Source organism: Petromyzon marinus, chromosome 60, assembly GCF_048934315.1.
Source record: "Petromyzon marinus isolate PM22_M1 ecotype Great Lakes invasive population chromosome 60, UKy_Petmar_22M1.pri1.0, whole genome shotgun sequence".
In the NCBI taxonomy this organism is placed as follows: domain Eukaryota; kingdom Metazoa; phylum Chordata; class Hyperoartia; order Petromyzontiformes; family Petromyzontidae; genus Petromyzon; species Petromyzon marinus.
In genome coordinates this window covers 3,933,342-3,957,945 of record NC_133726.1, presented here as the reverse complement: position 1 = coordinate 3,957,945, position 24,604 = coordinate 3,933,342, and the positions used below count along the sequence as shown (strand labels likewise).

The 24,604-nt window shown below is 50.2% G+C and overlaps 1 protein-coding gene across 1 annotated transcript in view; it reads right to left on the bottom strand.

Annotated features, from left to right (window-relative positions):
• Nucleotides 1-22,761, bottom strand: part of LOC116955600 (fibronectin type III domain-containing protein 5b-like) — a 105,270-nt gene extending 82,509 nt beyond the window's left edge. Inside the window, exon 1 of the mRNA XM_032976754.2 lies at nucleotides 21,617-22,761. Within this exon, the coding sequence (XP_032832645.2) occupies nucleotides 21,617-21,686 (70 nt within the window). The 5' untranslated portion in view covers nucleotides 21,687-22,761. The remainder of the gene's footprint in view (nucleotides 1-21,616) is intronic.
• Nucleotides 22,762-24,604: the final 1,843 nt, after the last annotated feature.

Genomic DNA, 24,604 nt, shown 5'->3' with positions numbered 1-24,604 from the left:
ACGCAAACACCCATAGACTCACGTAAAGACCCATAGCCTCACGCAGAGACACATAGGCTCACGCAAAGACCCATAGACTAACGCAGAGGCCCATAGACTCACGCATAGACCCATAGACTCACACAGAGACCCATAGACTCACGCATAGACCCATAGACTGATGTAGAGACCCATAGCCTCACGCAGAGACCCGTAGACTTACACAGAGACCGGTATTCTCAAGTAGATACCCATAGCCTCACGCAGAGACCCATAGCCTCACGCAGAGACTCATAGCCTCACACAGAGACCCATAGACTCACGAATAGACCCATAGACTCATGCAAAGACCCATAGACTCACGTAAAGACCCATAGCCTCACACAGAGACCCAAAAGCTCACGCAAAGACCCATAGACTCACGCATAGTCCCATAGACTCACGCATAGACCCATAGATTCACACATTGACCCATAGACTCACGCATAGACCCATAGACTCATGCATAGACCCATAGACTCACACAGAGACCCATAGCCTCAGGAAGATACCCAAAGCCTCACGCAGAGATCCATAGCCTCACGCAGAGACCCATAGGCTCACGCATAGACCCATAGACTCACGCAAAGACCCATAGCCTTACGTAGCGACCCATAGCCTCACAAAGAGACCCATAGACTCACGCATAGACGCATAGACTCACGCAAAGACCCATAGACTCACGTAGAGACCCAGAGCCTCACAGAGAGACCCGTAGCCTCACATAGAGACCCATAGCCTCACGCAGAGACCCGTAGACTTACACAGAGACCGACATTCTCAAGTAGATACCCATAGCCTCAAGCAGAGACCCATAGCCTCACGCAGAGACCCATAGCCTCATACAGAGACCCATAGACTCACGCATAGACCCATAGACTCACGCAAACACCCATAGACTCACGTAAAGACCCATATCCTCACGCAGAGACCCATAAGCTCACGCAAAGACCCATAGACTCAAGAATAGACCCATGGACTCAAGCATAGACCCATAGACTCACACAGAGACCCATAGACTCACGCATAGACCCATAGGATCAGGCATAGACCCATAGACTCACACAGAGACCCATAGCCTCAGGAAGATATCCATAGCCTCACGCAGAGACCCATAGCCTCACGCAGAGACCCATAGACTCACGCATAGACCCATAGTCTCACACAGAGACCCATAGACTCACACAAAGACCCATAGACTCACGCACAGACCCATAGACTCACGCATAGACCCATAGGCTCACACAGAGACCCATAGACTCACACAAAGACCCATAGACTCACGCACAGACCCGTAGACTCACACACAGACCCAAAGACTCACGCATCGACCCATAGACTCACGTAGAGACCAATAGCCTCACACATAGACCCATAGACTGACGTAGAGACCCATAGTCCCACGCAGAGACCCACAGCCTCACATAGAGACCCATCGACTCACGCAAAGACCCATACCTCACACAGAGACCCATAGACTCACGTAGACACCCATAGGCTCACGCAGAGACCCATACGCTAACACATAGACCCCTTGACTCACACAGAGACCCATAGCCTCACGCAGAGACCCATAGACTCACGTAGATACCCATAGCCTCACGCAGACACCCATAGCCTCACACAGAGACCCATAGACTCACGCATAGACCCATAGACTCACATAAAGACCCATAGACTCACACAGAGATCCATAGACTCACGTAGAGACCCATAGCCTCATACAGAGACCCATAGACTCACGCATAGACCCATAGACTCACGCAAAGACCCATAGACTCACGTAGAGACCCATAGCCTCAAAGAGAGACCCGTAGCCTCACATAGAGACCCATAGCCTCACGCAGAGTCCCGTAGACTTACACAGAGACCGATATTCTCAAGTAGATACCCATAGCCTCACGCAGAGACCTATAGCCTCACGCAGAGACCCATAGCCTCACACAGAGACCCATAGACTCACGCAAAGACCCATAGCCTCAGGCAAAGACCCATAGCCTCACGCAGAGACCCATAAGCTCACGCAAAGACCCATAAACTCACGCATAGACCCATAGACTCAAGCATAGACCCATAGACTCAAGCATAGACCCATAGACTCACACAGAGACCCATAGACTCACGCATAGACCTATAGGATCAGGCATAGACCTAAAGACTCACACAGAGATGCATAGACTCACACAGAGACCCATAGACTCACGCATAGACCCATAGATTCACACATAGACCCATAGACCCACGCATAGACCCAAAGACTCACGCATAGACCCATAGACTCACACCGAGACCCATAGACTCAGGAAGATATCCATAACCTCACGCAGAGAACCATAGCCTCACGCAGAGACCCATAGACTCACGCATAAACCCATAGACTCAGGCATAGACCGATAGACTCAGGGATAGACCCATACACTCACACAGAGACCCATAAAATCACACAGAGACCCATAGACTCACACATAGACCCATAGACTCATTCATAGACCTCATAGACTCACACAAAGACCCATAGACTCACGCACAGACCCATAGACTGACGTAGAGACCCATAGTCCCACGCAGAGACCCATAGCCTCACATAGAGACCCATCGACTCACGCAAAGACCCATACCTCACACAGAGACCCATAGACTCACGTAGACACCCATAGGCTCACGCAGAGACCCATAGGCTAACACATAGACCCATTGACTCACACAGAGACCCATAGCCTCACGCATAGACCCATAGACACACACATAGAGACCCATAGCCTCACGCAGAGACCCATAGACTCTCGTAGATACCCATAGCCTCACGCAGACACCCATAGCCTCAAACAGAGACCCACAGACTCACACATAGACCCATAGACTCACGTAAAGACCCATAGACTCACACAGAGATCCATAGACTCACGTAGAGACCCATAGCCTCACACAGAGACCCATAGACTCACGCATAGACCCATAGACTCACGCAAAGACCCATAGCCTTACGTAGTGACCCAAAGCCTCACAAAGAGACCCTTAGACTCACGCAGAGATCCATAGACTCATGTAGAGACCCATAACCTCACAGAGAGACCCGTAGCCTCACATAGAGACCCATAGCCTCACGCACAGACCCGTAGACTTACACAGAGACCAATATTCTCAAGTAGCTACCCATAGCCTCACGCAGAGACCCATAGCATCACGCAGAGACCCATAGCCTCACACAGAGACCCATAGACTCACGCATAGACCCATAGACTCACGCATAGACCCATAGACTCACGCATAGACCTATAGGCTCACACAGAGACCCATAGACTCACACAAAGACCCATAGAAGCACGCACAGACCCATAGACCCACGCATCAACCCATAGACTCACGTAGAGACCCATAGTCCCACGCAGAGACCCATAGCCTCACATAGAGACCCATCGACTCACGCAAAGACCCATACCTCACACAGAGACCCATTGACTCACACAGAGACCCATAGCCTCACGCAGAGACCCATAGAATCACATAGAGACCCATAGCCTCACGCAGAGACCCATAGACTCACGTAGATACCCATAGCCTCACGCAGACACCCATAGCCTCACACAGAGACCCATAGACTCATGCATAGACCCATAGACTCACGTAAAGACCCATAGACTCACGTAGAGACCCATAGCCTCACACAGAGACCCATAGACTCACGCATAGACCCATAGACACACGCAAAGACCCATAGACTCACGTAGAGACCCATAGCCTCACGCAGAAACCAATAGGCTCACGCAAAGACCCATAGACTCACACATACACCCATAGACTCATGCATAGATCCATAGACTTACACAGAGACCCATAGACTCACACAGAGACCCATAGACTCACGCATAGACCCATAGAATCACGCATAGACCCATAGTCTCCCGCAGAGACCCATAGACTCACACAGAAACTCATAGCCTCACGTAGAGACACATAGCCTCACGCAGAGACCCATGGCCTCACGCAGAGACCCATAGCCTCACACAGAGACCCATAGACTCACGCATAGACCACTAGACTCACGCAAAGACCCATAGACTCACGTAAAGACCCATAGCCTCACGCAGAGACCCTTAGGCTCACGCAAAGACCCAAAAACTCACGCATACACCCATAGACTCACGCAGAGACCCATAGACTCACACAGAGGCCCATAGACTCACGCATAGACCCATAGACTCACACAGAGACGCATAGACTCACAGAGAGGCCCAAAGACTCACGCATAGACCCATGGGCTCACGCATAGACCCATAGACTCACACAGAGACGCATAGACTCACACAGAGACCCAAAGACTCACACAGAGACCCATAGAATCACGCATAGACCCATAGACTCACACATAGACCAATAGACACACACAGAGACCCATAGCCTCAGGTAGATACCTATAGCCTCATGCAGAGACCCATAGCCTCACGCACAGACCCGTAGACTTACACAGAGACCAATATTCTCAAGTAGCTACCCATAGCCTCACGCAGAGACCCATAGCATCACGCAGAGACCCATAGCCTCACACAGAGACCCATAGACTCACGCATAGACCCATAGACTCACGCAAAGACCCATAGCCTTACGTAGTGACCCAAAGCCTCACAAAGAGACCCTTAGACTCACGCAGAGATCCATAGACTCATGTAGAGACCCATAACCTCACAGAGAGACCCGTAGCCTCACATAGAGACCCATAGCCTCACGCACAGACCCGTAGACTTACACAGAGACCAATATTCTCAAGTAGCTACCCATAGCCTCACGCAGAGACCCATAGCATCACGCAGAGACCCATAGCCTCACACAGAGACCCATAGACTCACGCATAGACCCATAGACTCACGCATAGACCCATAGACTCACGCATAGACCTATAGGCTCACACAGAGACCCATAGACTCACACAAAGACCCATAGAATCACGCACAGACCCATAGACCCACGCATCAACCCATAGACTCACGTAGAGACCCATAGTCCCACGCAGAGACCCATAGCCTCACATAGAGACCCATCGACTCACGCAAAGACCCATACCTCACACAGAGACCCATTGACTCACACAGGGACCCATAGCCTCACGCAGAGACCCATAGAATCACATAGAGACCCATAGCCTCACGCAGAGACCCATAGACTCACGTAGATACCCATAGCCTCACGCAGACACCCATAGCCTCACACAGAGACCCATAGACTCATGCATAGACCCATAGACTCACGTAAAGACCCATAGACTCACGTAGAGACCCATAGCCTCACACAGAGACCCATAGACTCACGCATAGACCCATAGACACACGCAAAGACCCATAGACTCACGTAGAGACCCATAGCCTCACGCAGAAACCAATAGGCTCACGCAAAGACTCATAGACTCACACATACACCCATAGACTCATGCATAGATCCATAGACTTACACAGAGACCCATAGACTCACACAGAGACCCATAGACTCACGCATAGACCCATAGAATCACGCATAGACCCATAGTCTCCCGCAGAGACCCATAGACTCACACAGAAACTCATAGCCTCACGTAGAGACCCATAGCCTCACGCAGAGACCGATATACTGAAGTAGATACCCATAGCCTCACGCAGAGACCCATGGCCTCACGCAGAGACCCATAGCCTCACACAGAGACCCATAGACTCACGCATAGACCACTAGACTCACGCAAAGACCCATAGACTCACGTAAAGACCCATAGCCTCACGCAGAGACCCTTAGGCTCACGCAAAGACCCATAAACTCACGCATACACCCATAGACTCACGCATAGACCCATAGACTCACACAGAGACGCATAGACTCACAGAGAGGCCCAAAGACTCACGCATAGACCCATGGGCTCACGCATAGACCCATAGACTCACACAGAGACGCATAGACTCACACAGAAACCCAAAGACTCACACAGAGACCCATAGAATCACGCATAGACCCATAGACTCACACATAGACCAATAGACACACACAGAGACCCATAGCCTCAGGTAGATACCTATAGCCTCATGCAGAGACCCATAGCCTCACGCAGAGACCCATAGACTCACGCATAGACCCATAGTCTCACGCAGAGACCCATAGACTCACTAAAAGACCCATAGCCTCAGGTAGAGACCCATAGCCTCACACAGAGACCCATAGACTCACGTATAGACCCATAGACTCACGCAAAGACCCATAGACTCACGTAGAGACCCATAGCCTCACGCAGAGACCCATAGCCTTACGCAGAGACCCATAGACTCACGCAGAGACCCATAGCCTCACGCAGAGACCCATAGACTCACGCATAGACCCATAGTCTTACGCAGAGACCCATAGACTCACAAAGAGACCCATTGCCTCAGCTAGAGACCCATAGCCTCACACAGAGACCCATAGACTCACGCATAGACCCATAGCCTCACGCAGAGACCCATAGCCTCATGCAGAGACCCATAGACTCACACATAGACCCAAAGGCTCAAACAAAGATCCATAGACTAACACATAGACGCATAGACTCACGCATAGACCCATAGACTCACGCATAGACCCACAGACTCACACAGAGACCCATAGACTCACACAGAGACCCATAGACTCACACATAGACCCATAGACTCACGCATAGACCCATAGATTCACGCATAGGCCCATAGACTCACACAGAGACCCATAGCCTCACGTAGATACCTATAGCCTCACGCAGAGACCCATAGCCTCAAGCAGAGACCCATAGACTCACACAGAGACCCAGATCCTCACGTAGAGACCCATAGCCTCACACAGAGACCCATAGACTCACGCATAGACCCATAGACTCACGCAAAGACCTATAGCCTGACGTAGAGACCCATACCGCACACAGAGACCCATAGACTCACGCATAGACTCATAGAATCACGCAAAGACCCATAGACTCATGTAGAGACCCATAGCCTCACGCAGAGACCCATAGCCTCACGTAGAAACCCATAGCCTCACGCAGAGACCCATAGACTCACACAGAGACCCATAGCCTCATGTAGAGACCTATAGCCTCACACAGAGACCCAGAGACTCACGTAGAGACCCATAACCTCACGCAGAGACCCATAGACTCACACAAAGACCCATAGCCTCACGCAGAGACCCATAGCCTCAAGCAGAGACCCATAGACTCACACAGAGACCCAGATCCTCACGTAGAGACCCATAGCCTCACACAGAGACCCATAGACTCACGCATAGACCCATAGACTCACGCAAAGACCTATAGCCTGACGTAGAGACCCATACCGCACACAGAGACCCATAGACTCACGCATAGACTCATAGAATCACGCAAAGACCCATAGACTCATGTAGAGACCCATAGCCTCACGCAGAGACCCATAGCCTCACGTAGAAACCCATAGCCTCACGCAGAGACCCATAGACTCACACAGAGACCCATAGCCTCATGTAGAGACCTATAGCCTCACACAGAGACCCAGAGACTCACGTAGAGACCCATAACCTCACGCAGAGACCCATAGGCTCACGCAAAGACCCATAGACTCACACATAGACCCATAGACTCACGCATAGACCCATAGACACACGCAAAGACCCATAGACTCACGTAGAGACCCATAGCCTCACGCAGCGACCAATAGGCTCACTCAAAGACCCATAGACTCACACATACACCCATAGACTCACGCATAGACCCATAGACTCATGCATAGATCCATAGACTTACACAGAGACCCATAGACTCACACAGAGACCCATAGACTCACGCATAGACCCATAGACTCACGCATAGACCCATAGTCTCACGCAGAGACCCATAGACTCACACATAAACTCATAGCCTCACGTAGAGACCCATAGCCTCACACAGAGACCCATAGACTCACGCATAGACCCATAGACTCACGCAAAGACCCATACACTCACGTAGAGGCTCATAGCCTCACGGAGAGACCCATAGCTTCACGTATAGACCCATGGCCTTATGCAGAGACCCGTAGACTCACACAGAGACCGATATACTGAAGTAGATACCCATAGCCTCACGCAGAGACCCATAGCCTCACGCAGAGACCCATAGCCTCACACAGAGACCCATAGACTCACGCATAGACCACTAGACTCACGCAAAGACCCATAGACTCACGTAAAGACCCATAGCCTCACGCAGAGACCCATAGCCTCACACAGAGACCCATAGCCTCACGCAAAGACCCATAAACTCACGCATACACCCATAGACTCACGCAGAGAACCATAGACTCACACAGAGGCCCATAGACTCACGCATAGACCCATGGGCTCACGCAGAGACCCATAGATTCACACAGAGACGCATAGACTCACAGAGAGGCCCAAAGACTCACGCATAGACCCATGGGCTCACGCATAGACCCATAGACTCACACAGAGACGCATAGACTCACACAGAGACCCATAGACTCACACAGAGACCCATAGACTCACGCATAAACCCATAGACTCACACATAGACCAATAGACTCACACAGAGACCCAGAGACTCACGTAGAGACCCATAACCTCACGCAGAGACCCATAGGCTCACGCAAAGACCCATAGACTCACACATAGACCCATAGACTCACGCATAGACCCATAGACACACGCAAAGACCCATAGACTCACGTAGAGACCCATAGCCTCACGCAGCGACCAATAGGCTCACTCAAAGACCCATAGACTCACACATACACCCATAGACTCACGCATAGACCCATAGACTCATGCATAGATCCATAGACTTACACAGAGACCCATAGACTCACACAGAGACCCATAGACTCACGCATAGACCCATAGACTCACGCATAGACCCATAGTCTCACGCAGAGACCCATAGACTCACACATAAACTCATAGCCTCACGTAGAGACCCATAGCCTCACACAGAGACCCATAGACTCACGCATAGACCCATAGACTCACGCAAAGACCCATACACTCACGTAGAGGCTCATAGCCTCACGGAGAGACCCATAGCTTCACGTATAGACCCATGGCCTTATGCAGAGACCCGTAGACTCACACAGAGACCGATATACTGAAGTAGATACCCATAGCCTCACGCAGAGACCCATAGCCTCACGCAGAGACCCATAGCCTCACACAGAGACCCATAGACTCACGCATAGACCACTAGACTCACGCAAAGACCCATAGACTCACGTAAAGACCCATAGCCTCACGCAGAGACCCATAGCCTCACACAGAGACCCATAGCCTCACGCAAAGACCCATAAACTCACGCATACACCCATAGACTCACGCAGAGAACCATAGACTCACACAGAGGCCCATAGACTCACGCATAGACCCATGGGCTCACGCAGAGACCCATAGATTCACACAGAGACGCATAGACTCACAGAGAGGCCCAAAGACTCACGCATAGACCCATGGGCTCACGCATAGACCCATAGACTCACACAGAGACGCATAGACTCACACAGAGACCCATAGACTCACACAGAGACCCATAGACTCACGCATAAACCCATAGACTCACACATAGACCAATAGACTCACACAGAGACCCATAGCCTCAGGTAGATACCTATAGCCTCACGCAGAGACCCATAGCCTCACGCAGAGACCCATAGACTCACGCATAGACCCATAGGCTCACGCAGAGACCCATAGACTAACAAAGAGACCCATAGCCTCAGCTAGAGACCCATAGCCTCACACAGAGACCCATAGACTCACGCATAGACCCATAGACTCACGCAAAGACCCATAGACTCACGTAGAGACCCATAGCCTCACGCAGAGACCCATAGCCTCACGCAGAGACCCATAGACTCACACAGAGACCCAAAGGCTCACGCAAAGATCCATAGACTAACACATAGACGCATAGACTCACGCATAGACCCATAGACTCACGCATAGACCCATGGACTCACACAGAGACCCATAGACTCACACATAGACCCATAGACTCACGCATAGACCCATAGATTCACGCATAGGCCCATAGACTCATACAGAGACCCATAGCCTCACGTAGATACCTATAGCCTCACGCAGAGACCCATAGCCTCACGCAGAGACCCATAGACTCACACAGAGACCCAGATCCTCACGTAGAGACCCATAGCCTCACACAGAGACCCATAGACTCACGCATAGACCCATAGACTCACGCAAAGACCCATTGCCTCACGTAGAGACGCATACCTCACACAGACACCCATAGACTCACGCATAGACTCATAGAATCACGCAAAGACCCATAGACTCATGTAGAGACCCATAGCCTCACGCAGAGACCCATAGCCTCACGTAGAAACCCATAGCCTCACGCAGAGACCCATAGACTCACACAGAGACCCATAGCCTCACGTAGAGACCTATAGCCTCACACAGAGACCCATAGACTCACGTAGAGACCCATATCCTCACGCAGAGACCCATAGGCTCACGCAAAGACCCATATACTCACACATAGACCCATAGACTCACGCATAGACCCATAGACACACGCAAAGACCCATAGACTCACGTAGAGACCCATAGCCTCACGCAGAGACCAATAGGCTCACTCAAAGACCCATAGACTCACACATACACCCATAGACTCACACAGAAACTCATAGCCTCACGTAGAGACCCATAGCCTCTCACAGAGACCCATAGACTCACGCATAGACCCATAGACTCACGCAAAGACCCATAGACTCACGTAGAGACCCATAGCCTCACGGAGAGACCCATAGTTTCACGTATAGACCCATAGCCTTATGCAGAGACCCGTAGACTCACACAGAGACCGATATACTGAAGTAGATACCCATAGCCTTACGCAGAGACCCATAGCCTCACGCAGAGACCCATAGCCTCACACAGAGACCCATAGACTCACGCATAGACCACTAGACTCACGCAAAGACCCATAGACTCACGCATAGACCCATAGACTCACGCAGAGACCCATAGACTCACACAGAGGCCCATAGACTCACGCATAGACCCATGGGCTCACGCATAGACCCATAGACTCAAACTGAGACGCATAGTCTCACACAGAGGCCCATAGACTCACGCATAGACCCATGGGCTCACGCATAGACCCATAGACTCACACAGAGACGCATAGAATCACACAGAGACCCATAGACTCACACAGACACCCATAGACTCACGCATAGACCCATAGACTCACACAGAGGCCCATAGACTCACGCATAGACCCATGGGCTCACGCATAGACCCATAGACTCACACAGAGACGCATAGACTCACACAGAGACCCAAAGACTCACACAGAGACCCATAGCCTCACGTAGCAACCCATAGCCTCACGCAGAGACCCATAGACTCACACAGAGACCCATAGCCTCACGTAGAGACCTATAGCCTCACACAGAGACCCATAGACTCACGTAGAGACCCATATCCTCACGCAGAGACCCATAGGCTCACGCAAAGACCCATATACTCACACATAGACCCATAGACTCACGCATAGACCCATAGACACACGCAAAGACCCATGGACTCACGTAGAGACCCATAGCCTCACGCAGAGACCAATAGGCTCACTCAAAGACCCATAGACTCACACATACACCCATAGACTCACGCATAGACCCATAGACTCATGCATAGATCCATAGACTTACACAGAGACCCATAGACTCACGCATAGACCCATAGTCTCACGCAGAGACCCATAGACTCACACAGAAACTCATAGCCTCACGTAGAGACCCATAGCCTCTCACAGAGACCCATAGACTCACGCATAGACCCATAGACTCACGCAAAGACCCATAGACTCACGTAGAGACCCATAGCCTCACGGAGAGACCCATAGCTTCACGTATAGACCCATAGCCTTATGCAGAGACCCGTAGACTCACACAGAGACCGATATACTGAAGTAGATACCCATAGCCTTACGCAGAGACCCATAGCCTCACGCAGAGACCCATAGCCTCACACAGAGACCCATAGACTCACGCATAGACCCATAGACTCACGCATAGACCCATGGACTCACACAGCGACCCATAGACTCACACATAGACCCATAGACTCACGCATAGACCCATAGATTCACGCATAGGCCCATAGACTCATACAGAGACCCATAGCCTCACGTAGATACCTATAGCCTCACGCAGAGACCCATAGCCTCACGCAGAGACCCATAGACTCACACAGAGACCCAGATCCTCACGTAGAGACCCATAGCCTCACACAGAGACCCATAGACTCACGCATAGACCCATAGACTCACGCAAAGACCCATTGCCTCACGTAGAGACGCATACCTCACACAGACACCCATAGACTCACGCATAGACTCATAGAATCACGCAAAGACCCATAGACTCATGTAGAGACCCATAGCCTCACGCAGAGACCCATAGCCTCACGTAGAAACCCATAGCCTCACGCAGAGACCCATAGACTCACACAGAGCCCCATAGCCTCACGTAGAGACCTATAGCCTCACACAGAGACCCATAGACTCACGTAGAGACCCATATCCTCACGCAGAGACCCTGAGGCTCACGCAAAGACCCATATACTCACACATAGACCCATAGACTCACGCATAGACCCATAGACACACGCAAAGACCCATAGACTCACGTAGAGACCCATAGCCTCACGCAGAGACCAATAGGCTCACTCAAAGACCCATAGACTCACACATACACCCATAGACTCACACAGAAACTCATAGCCTCACGTAGAGACCCATAGCCTCTCACAGAGACCCATAGACTCACGCATAGACCCATAGACTCACGCAAAGACCCATAGACTCACGTAGAGACCCATAGCCTCACGGAGAGACCATAGTTTCACGTATAGACCCATAGCCTTATGCAGAGACCCGTAGACTCACACAGAGACCGATATACTGAAGTAGATACCCATAGCCTTACGCAGAGACCCATAGCCTCACGCAGAGACCCATAGCCTCACACAGAGACCCATAGACTCACGCATAGACCACTAGACTCACGCAAAGACCCATAGACTCACGCATAGACCCATAGACTCACGCAGAGACCCATAGACTCACACAGAGGCCCATAGACTCACGCATAGACCCATGGGCTCACGCATAGACCCATAGACTCAAACTGAGATGCATAGACTCACACAGAGGCCCATAGACTCACGCATAGACCCATGGGCTCACGCATAGACCCATAGACTCACACAGAGACGCATAGAATCACACAGAGACCCATAGACTCACACAGACACCCATAGACTCACGCATAGACCCATAGACTCACACAGAGGCCCATAGACTCACGCATAGACCCATGGGCTCACGCATAGACCCATAGACTCACACAGAGACGCATAGACTCACACAGAGACCCAAAGACTCACACAGAGACCCATAGCCTCACGTAGCAACCCATAGCCTCACGCAGAGACCCATAGACTCACACAGAGACCCATAGCCTCACGTAGAGACCTATAGCCTCACACAGAGACCCATAGACTCACGTAGAGACCCATATCCTCACGCAGAGACCCATAGGCTCACGCAAAGACCCATATACTCACACATAGACCCATAGACTCACGCATAGACCCATAGACACACGCAAAGACCCATAGACTCACGTAGAGACCCATAGCCTCACGCAGAGACCAATAGGCTCACTCAAAGACCCATAGACTCACACATACACCCATAGACTCACGCATAGACCCATAGACTCATGCATAGATCCATAGACTTACACAGAGACCCATAGACTCACGCATAGACCCATAGTCTCACGCAGAGACCCATAGACTCACACAGAAACTCATAGCCTCACGTAGAGACCCATAGCCTCTCACAGAGACCCATAGACTCACGCATAGACCCATAGACTCACGCAAAGACCCATAGACTCACGTAGAGACCCATAGCCTCACGGAGAGACCCATAGCTTCACGTATAGACCCATAGCCTTATGCAGAGACCCGTAGACTCACACAGAGACCGATATACTGAAGTAGATACCCATAGCCTTACGCAGAGACCCATAGCCTCACGCAGAGACCCATAGCCTCACACAGAGACCCATAGACTCACGCATAGACCACTAGACTCACGCAAAGACCCATAGACTCACGCATAGACCCATAGACTCACGCAGAGACCCATAGACTCACACAGAGGCCCATAGACTCACGCATAGACCCATGGGCTCACGCATAGACCCATAGACTCACACAGAGACGCATAGACTCACACAGAGGCCCATAGACTCACGCATAGACCCATGGGCTCACGCATAGACCCATAGACTCACACAGAGACGCATAGAATCACACAGAGACCCATAGACTCACACAGACACCCATAGACTCACGCATAGACCCATAGACTCACACAGAGGCCCATAGACTCACGCATAGACCCATGGGCTCACGCATAGACCCACAGACTCACACAGAGACGCATAGACTCACACAGAGACCCATAGACTCACACAGAGACCCATAGACTCACGCATAGACCCATAGACTCACACAGAGACCCATAGCCTCAGGTAGATACGTATAGCCTCACGCAGAGACCCATAGCCTCACGCAGAGACCCATAGACTCACGTAGAGACCCATAGCCTCACGCAGAGACCCATAGCCTCACGCAGAGACCCATAGACTCACACAGAGACCGATAGCCTCACGTAGAGACCGATACACTCAGGCATAGACCCATAGACTCACGCATAGACCCATAGACTCATGCATAGACTCATAGACTTACGCATAGACCCATAGACTCACACAGAGACCCATAGACTCACACAGAGACCCATAGACTCACACAGAGACCCATAGACTCACACAGAGACCCACAGACTCACACAGAGACCAATAGACTCACACATAGACCCATAGCCTCACACATAGACCCATAGACTCACGCATAGACCCATAGATTCACGCATAGGCCCATAGACTCACACAGAGACCCATAGCCTCACTTAGATACCTATAGCCTCACGCAGAGACCCATAGCCTCACGCAGAGACCCATAGACTCACACAGAGACCCATAGCCTCACGTAGAGACCCATAGACTCACACAGAGACCCATAGACTCACGCATAGACCCATATACTCACGCAAAGACCCATAGCCTCACATAGAGAGCCATACCTCACACATAGACCCATAGACTCACGCATTGACCCATAGACTCACGCATAGACCAATAGGCACACACATAGACCCATAGACTCACACAAAGACCCATAGACTCACGCACAGACCCATAGACTCACGCATAGACCAATAGACACACACATAGACCGATAGACTCACACAAAGACCCATAGACTCACGCACAGACCCATAGACTCACGCATAGACCCATAGACTCACACAGAGACCCATAGAATCACACAGAGACCCATAGAATCACACAGAGACCCATAGACTCACAAATAGACCCATAGACTCACGCATAGATCTATAGACTCACGCATAGACCCATAGACTCACGCATAGACCCATAGACTCACACATAGACCCATAGACCCACGTAGACACCCATAGCCTCTCGCAGAGACCCATAGGCTCACTCAAAGACCCATAGGCTCACACAGACACCAAGATACTGACATAACGACCCATATATTAAACCTGGTTCTTCGAGTTCAGAATCAGAATCTGTATATAAACTGGAGGAATCCGATGGATGATAAAGCTATTTTCACAGCTCAGCAGGGTCAGCAATGACTGCAGAAAAAAAAACATCGCATGGAATTTGGTACTGCAAATTAATTAGACTGAGAATTAAACAAAAAAATCGAGAAAGTTACAGCCCTCTACTATGTATGTGCATGCCAAAGGTTCACTTGAAGGTTTCCAACATACACTGCTCTGAAATATCCACTTCCGTGGGCGACTCTTTACGCGCACCAGAGCGTCACTTGAAGCAGGGATCTCAGAGCGAGCTCTGTGACATCCGCTTCCGCAGACCATTGTGCGTGGACCAGAGTGTAACATACGAATCGATGAATGATTGGTTGATGATGTAATTTCACGCCCCGTCCCCATCCTACTTGCTCCGTGGCCTGCAACCTGCCAAATTGACGTGAAGAGAATGGCCTCTGGTGAAACGGACGGAGATAAATGATGATGATGAGGAGGGCGAGAGAGATGGGGAGGTTACAGACAATTCCCATCAACGGGACACTAGGCTGATTGCGATGTATCTTGATATAATCACGCGTGAACATGTGTCTGTGTGTCTATTTAGATGAGCGGTTAGCGCACTGCGCCAACATTCACACGGTCAGAGTTTGATTCCCGCTGACGGCGAATATCAAAGTGACGGTTATCTGAACCGGTCCTGGGACTCCCCTAGGTGGACTCTGCCTCAAATGAATGCCTGGTGCGGTGTGTAGTAAATATCACCGCTGGGGGATACAAAGGCGGCCGGGCGTGGTGCTGACCGCCCACCCCCTCGTGTGCCGTGGGGGCCTTCAAAAGGTGCTACTCGCTAACAGCACTTGCCCCAACAGTCTGTTGAGGCTATACGGGGGATCTTTGTGTGTGTGCGTGTGCGTTGCTAGGCATAGCTAAAATAGAAATGTTGTGTAACCCTGATTTACTTTCATACTTAATTATTGGCCTCCCTGAATTACAGCACAAAAATCTCTCATCCGTGTAAGGAAATGCGTGTGCGGCAGTGCGTGTGTTATGTGTCATTATATGTGTGTGTCAGTGTGTCATAGTGTGTGTCAGTGTGTCATAGTGTGTCACAGTGACAGTGTGTCATTGTGTGTGTCAGTGTGTCATAGTGTGTGTCACAGTGATATAGTGTGTCACAGTGACAGTGTGTCATTGTGTGTGTTAGTGTGTCATAGTGTGTGTCACAGTGATAAAGTGTGGCACAGTGACAGTGTGTCATTGTGTGTGTCAGGGTGTCACGGTGTGTGTCACAGTGATATAGTGTATCACAGTGACAGTGTGTCATTGTGTGTGTCAGTGTGTCATAGTGTGTGTCACAGTGATATAGTGTGTCACAGTGACAGTGTGTCATTGTGTGTGTCAGTGTGTGTGTCACAGTGATATAGTGTGTCACAGTGACAGTGTGTCATTATGTGTGTCACAGTGTCACTGTGTGTCACAGTGATATAGTGTGTCACAGTGACAGTGTGTCATTGTGTGTGTCACAGTGTTACTGTGTGTGTGTCACAGTGATATAGTGTGTCACAGCGACAGTGTGTCATTGTGTGTGTCAGTGTGTCACTGTGTGTCACAGTGATATAGTGTGTCACAGTGACAGTGTGTCATTGTGTGTGTCACAGTGATATAGTGTGTCACAGTGACAGTGTGTCATTGTGTGTGTCAGTGTGTCACGGTGTGTGTCACAGTGATATAGTGTGTCACAGTGACAGTGTGTCATTGTGTGTGTCAGTGTGTCACTGTGTGTCACAGTGATATAGTGTGTCACAGTGACAGTGTGTCATTGTGTGTGTCAGTGTGTCACGGTGTGTGTCACAGTGATATAGTGTGTCACAGTGACAATGTGTCATTGTGTGTCAGTGTGTCACGGTGTGTGTCACAGTGATATAGTGTGTCACAGTGACAGTGTGTCATTGTGTGTGTCAGTGTGTCACGGTGTGTGTCACAGTGATATAGTGTGTCACAGTGACAGTGTGTCATTGTGTGTGTCAGTGTGTCACGGTGTGTGTCACAGTGATATAGTGTGTCATAGTGACAGTGTGTCATTGTGTGTATCAGTGTGTCATAGTGTGTGTCACAGTGATATAGTGTGTCACAGTGACAATGTGTCATTGTGTGTTTCAGTGTGTCACGGTGTGTGTCACAGTGATATAGTGTGTCACAGTGACAATGTGTCATTGTGTGTGTCAGTGTGTCACGGTGTGTCACAGTGATATAGTGTGTCACAGTGACAGTGGCATTGTGTGTGTCAGTGTGTCACGGTGTGTGTCACAATGATATAGTGTGTCACAGTGACAGTGTGTCATTATGTGTGTCAGTGTGTCACGGTGTGTGTCACAGTGATATAGTGTGTCACAGTGACAGTGGTATTGTGTGTGTCAGTGTGTCACTGTGTGTGTCACAGCGATATAGTGTGTCACAGAGACAGTGTGTCATTGTGTGTGTCAGTGTGTCACGGTGTGTGTCACAGTGATATAGTGTGTCACAGTGACAATGTGTCATTGTGTGTGTCAGTGTGTCACTGTGTGTCACAGTGATATAGTGTGTCACAGTGACAGTGTGTCATTGTATGTGTCAGTGTGTCACGGTGTGTCACAGTGATATAGTGTGTCACAGTGACAGTGTGTCATTGTGTGTGTCAGTGTGTCACGGCGTGTGTCACAGTGATATAGTGTGTCACAGTGACTGTGTGTCATTGTGTGTGTCAGTGTGTCACGGTGTGTGTCACAGTGATATAGTGTGTCATAGTGACAGTGTGTCATTGTGTGTGTCAGTGTGTCACGGTGTGTGTCACAGTGATATAGTGTGTCACAGTGACAATGTGTCATTGTGTGTTTCAGTGTGTCACGGTGTGTGTCACAGTGATATAGTGTGTCACAGTGACAATGTGTCATTGTGTGTGTCAGTGTATCACGGTGTGTCACAGTGATATAATGTGTCACAGTGACAGTGTGTCATTGTGTGTGTCACAGTGATATAGTGTGTCACAGTGACAGTGTGTCATTGTGTGTGTCAGTGTGTCACGGTGTGTGTCACAGTGATATAGTGTGTCACAGTGACAGTGGTATTGTGTGTGTCAGTGTGTCACTGTGTGTGTGTGTGTCACACACACACAGTGACACACACAGTAACAGTGTGTCATTGTGTGTGTCAGTGTGTCACGGTGTGTGTGTCACAGGGATATAGTGTGTCACAGTGACAGTGTGTCATTGTGTGTGTCAGTGTGTCACGGTGTGTGTCACAGTGATATAATGTGTCACAGTGACAGTGTGTCATTGTGTGTGTCAGTGTGTCACGGTGTGTGTCACAGTGATAAAGTGTGGCACAGTGACTGTGTGTCATTGTGTGTCAGTGTGTCACGGTGTGTGTCACAGTGATATAGTGTGTCACAGTGACAGTGTGTTATTGTGTGTGTCAGTGTGTCACTGTGTGTGTCACAGTGATATAGTGTGTCACAGTGACAGTGTATCATTGTGTGTGTCAGTGTGTCACTGTGTGTCACAGTGATAAAGTGTGTCACAGTGACAGTGTGTCATTGTGTGTGCCAGTGTGTCACGGTGTGTGTCACAGTGATATAGTGTGTCACAGTGACAGTGTGTCATTGTGTGTGCCAGTGTGTCACGGTGTGTGTCACAGTGATATAGTGTGTCACAGTGACAGTGTCATTGTGTGTGTCAGTGTGTCACGGTGTGTGTGTCATAGTGATATAGTGTGTCACAGTGACAGTGTGTCATTGTGTGTGTCAGTGTGTCACGGTGTGTGTCACAGTGATATAGTGTGTCATAGTGACAGTGTGTCATTGTGTGTGTCAGGGTGTCACGGTGTGTGTCACAGTGATATAGTGTGTCACAGTGACAATGTGTCATTGTGTGTGTCACAGTGATATAGTGTGTCACAGTGACAGTGTGTCATTGTGTGTGTCAGTGTGTCACGGTGTGTGTCACAGTGATATAGTGTGTCACAGTGACAGTGGTATTGTGTGTGTCAGTGTGTCACTGTGTGTGTGTGTCATACACACACAGTGACACACACAGTGACAGTGTGTCATTGTGTGTGTCAGTGTGTCACGGTGTGTGTCACAGTGATATAGTGTGTCACAGCGACAGTGTGTCATTGTGTGTGTCATTGTGTCACGGTGTGTGTCACAGTGATATAGTGTGTTATAGTGACAGTGTGTCATTGTGTGTGTCAGTGTGTCATAGTGTGTGTCACAGTGATATAGTGTGTCACAGTGACAATGTGTCATTGTGTGTGTCAGTGTGTCACTGTGTGTGTGTGTGTCACACACACAGTGACACACACAGTGACAGTGTGTTATTGTGTGTGTCAGTGTGTCACGGTGTGTGTCACAATGATATAGTGTGTCACAGTGACAGTGTGTCATTGTGTGTGTCAGTGTGTCACGGCGTGTGTCACAGTGATATAGTGTGTCACAGTGACAGTGTGTCATTGTGTGTGTCACAATGTCACTGTCTGTGTCACAGTGATATAGTGTGTCACAGAGACAGTGTGTCATTGTGTGTGTCAGTGTGTCATGGTGTGTGTCACAGTGATATAGTGTGTCACAGTGACTGTCTGTCATTGTGTATGTTAATGTGTCACTGTGTGTGTCACAGTGATATAGTGTGTCAGAGTGACAGTGTGTCATTGTGTGCCAGTGTGTCACTGTGTGTGTGTCACAGTGATATAGTGTGTCACAGTGACAGTGTGTCATTGTGTGTGTCAGTGTGTCAGTGTGTGTCACAGTGATATAGTGTGTCACAGTGCCAGTGTGTCATTGTGTGTGTCAGTGTGTCACGGTGTGTGTTACAGTGATATGTGTCACAGTGACAGTGTGTCATTGTGTGTGTTAGTGTGTCACTGTGTGTGTCACAGTCATATAGTGTGTCACAGTGACAGTGTCATTGTGTGTGTCAGTGTCATTGTGTGCACACACACACATACATGAGCACGGTTGTCTACGTACGGTGCGAAATACGTTCAAGATACATTCATACATTTACAGATACATTCATACATTTACAGATACATACGGAATCAGGCACACATTGACACATCTTAACACACACACAGGCACACACACGTATGTACACAGGCACGTATCACATACACAATGACACGTTCATACACACCGACACAAATGTCATCATACACCCACACGTATACAGACATGTGTACACATCTCACATGCACACACAGAGACAAAGATCCCCCGTATAGCCTCAACAGACTGTCGGGGCAAGTGCTGTTAGCGAGCACCTATAAAGGCCAGCACGGCACACGAGGGGGTGGGTGGCCAGCAACACGCCCGGCCGCCTTTGTCTCCCCAGTGGCGATGTTTACACACCGCACCAGGTACTCATTTGAGGCCGAGTCGACCCAGGGGAGGCCCAGAACCGGTTCAGATAATCGTCACCGGTATTGCCCGTGAGCGGGAATCGAACCCGGATCGCCGAGTTCGTAGCGCAGCGCGCTAACCGCTGCACCACCGCTCATCAAAATCTATAGACTGTACACACACAGGTACGTACGTTATCGCGTACACATTGACACATCTTAGCACGCGCAACGCACACATTAACACACATCTAGCACACACGCACACGTATTACATGCACAATGACACATCTTCATACACACACACACCGACACAAATATCCATCACACACACACGCACACATAAAGACACGTGTGCACGTCTCACAAAGACAAACATCCCCCACCCCCCGTATAGCCTCAACAGACTGTTGGGGCAAGTGCCCTTAGCGAGTAGCACCAATGAAGGCCGGCACGGCGCACGAGGGGGGGGGGGAGAAGGAGGGGGGGGGGAGGTTTGACCAGCACCACGCCCGGCCGCCTTTGTCTCCCCTAACAGAGAGACTCACTCACCTGCGTTGGCAGCGATGAGACCCAACGCCAAGTCGAGCACGGTCACTGCCAGCCATCCTCGGCCCTTCATCTCCACGGCCACACTGTGGCTTGCCAAAAGCCTCCTGGTGTGTGGGGGGGGGGGAGGGCGGGATGGCCTCCAAAAAAAAGCAGCCTCACCCCAAAGCCTCCTCCATGTGAGAGCCCCCCTTTTCTTCCCGGTTCGATCCCGATATCGGTGGTCGGGGGGAGGGGAGGCTCAGATCAGCGAGAGGTAACGGAGGTCGCACATCGCTTGACCGAATTGCCTCCCAAGAGCGATTATATATTGCACGTGTACGTGCTCTACGTGCCAGTGGAACGTGGTAGTAACCAATTACGCGATTTGATACGCAAGCACGTGCCAGTACAGCGTAGAGGCTACATCTAATTATCTCAACGTATTAATTGCGAGGTATATATATGCCTCGTAGCGTTGCAGCACGGCTGGTTTAATTCCACAACGGATATGTTCGTCTCTCCGAACTAATTCGCCAATTATTTCCCAATATCTCACCACGCTGAATATGCATATGGGTAAGCGAATACAAATACGGAGATATATGTAGAAGAAAACAATATTAGCCCTGCGCAAAAAAAAAATCTGCTGTCGAAAATAAAAAAAAATGCCTATAACGTCTTAGAAGCTTGCCTGGGAACGAATTGAATAGCCAAACTGCAAATATTCGTGCCTGTCGAAGCCTTGAAGGGTTATCATCGTGGCGGTATCTGCCGAGTGGGTTGAGTCTGAACGGAGCTACCGACCCACAGTGATCTACGCGTACAGCACACACACACAGCTCGCACAAAGACAAAGAGCCCCCTCCCCGCCAGATAGCCTTCACCACGCTGTTGGGGCAAGTGCTGCGAGCGAATCGCCGTGCCGAATGAAGGCCCGGCGGAGGCCGCGCGAACGATGGTGTCGGGGGGGGGGGGGGTGGTGGTGGCCAGCACCACGCCCGGCCGCCTTTGTCCCCCCCCCAGTGGCGATGTTTGGGGAGGCTGAGTCGACCTATGCGAGACGACACGGACACACACACACACAACACACACAACACCCCCACGTGTGTGTGTGTGGTGTGACGTGCGCTCAATGAACGCCGTGCCATTGGTGTTGCCCGCAGAGCGCTGCGAGCAACGGGGGCAAACGCTGCGATGTCGCTCCTCGCCACTTGGTGTCACACGTGCTCCCCAACGTCGCCATGCTGGTCTCCCTGACCGTGCGTGCGGTCGGCCACGGAATCAGAAACATGTATTTGCACTCGAGGAATCCGATGAGCTGTGAAGCTCTTTTTGATAGACGTGCCAGTAATGAGGGGGAGAGGGAGGGGGGGGGTTATGAACGTTGCGACAACTGAGACGTAGTCGGATGTGCAAAGACAAGGACGTGCAAACAAAGTACTAATAGTTCTTTCGGTAAAGTCACGTAGAATGAGAATAAAATAATAAATTGATAAAATAAAATAACACAATAATATTCTCACGACGTTTCGGCCACAACACAAGCGGCCTTCATCAGGTGAAGGGACGAGACTGTCTGGAGGACAGCCGCTTGTGTTGTGGCCGAAACGTCGTGATTTTTGTTATTTTATTTTTTACCTACGTGACTTTACCCAATAGAACCAAAGAGTATGGATCCTAGCAGTCACGAAAGCTTTAAATCTAGAATCGGTGTTTAAGGTTAGCGATTTGTCGTATTATCTGGCTGTATAGCCAATAAAAAAATGCAATTACTTTACTATGCAAGTTAAAAATGTATGTGATTTAATATGTACGTGTTTTTTTTATATTTAGGACCCCTTTGTAACATAATGCTACAGGCCCCGCACTAGCTTCATCCGGCACTGGTCCGAGTTCGACTTGTATGTGCGTTACAATCCGTGTGTGTGTGTATGTGTGGGTGACCAGATTTGTATACCTTTAAAGGGGTGCGTCGTATTTTCCGGAGCGTCTTATACTCTGGAGAATAGGGTATCGGACAGACACACACCACCCACCCGAATGCATGGCTGGGTCATGTAGCCTGCATGCCCAGCCACCGCGTGCCCAATAAGCTTCTGTTTGGCTGGATAGAAGGGCTGGAGACGAGATGGACTGATGCGTTACGGGAGAATATGGAGCTGAGTGGACTTGCCGATGACCGGTACCAGCGGTGTTAAGATCGGCCTCTGTGGAGGAGGCTCGTGAAGGACGCTGCTGCTGGGCAGTTGGAGGCAGTCGCCCTCCAACAACAACGGAGGGCAGAGGAGCGACGCTCAGAACAACGAGCGGAGCGCCGGGTGGCTAAAGCACAGCAGGTTGGCACAGTAGGGGGCACAGGTGGTGCATCAGCCAGTCATCTCAGTCATCTCAGTCAGTCGACCCGTGGCACCTGGGTCTGCCCCGTGACCTCCTACCAGCGGGCGTTCGACACTTCACGTGGCCTCAGGGTGCACATAGCCTGGCACAAGCGTCGTGGTGACGTCACCGCCACTTAGTGGCGAATGGCGGTTGTTGTTGTGTGTATGGTGTGTGTGCATAGTGTGTGTGTGTGTGTGCATGGTGTGTGTGCATGGTGTGTGTGTGTGCAGTATGTGTGTGCATAGTGTGTGTGTGTGCGCATGGTGTGTGCCTGCATGGTGTGTATGTGTGTGCATAGTGTGTGTGCAGTATGTGTGTGTGCATTATGTGTGTGTGCATGGTGTGTGTGTGTGCAGTATGTGTGTATATGGTGTGTGTGTGCATGGTGTGTGTGTGCATAGTGTGTGTGTCCATTATGTGTGTGCATGGTCTGTGTGTGTGCAGTATTTGTGTACATGGTGTGTGTATGTGTGTGTGCATGGTGTGTGTGTGTGCATAGTGTGTGTGCATGGTGTGTGTGTGTGCAGTATGGGTGTATATGGTGTGTGTGTGCATGGTGTGTGTGTGCATAGTGTGTGTGCAGTATGTGTGTGTGTGCATGGTGTGTGTGTGCATGGTGTGTGTGTATGA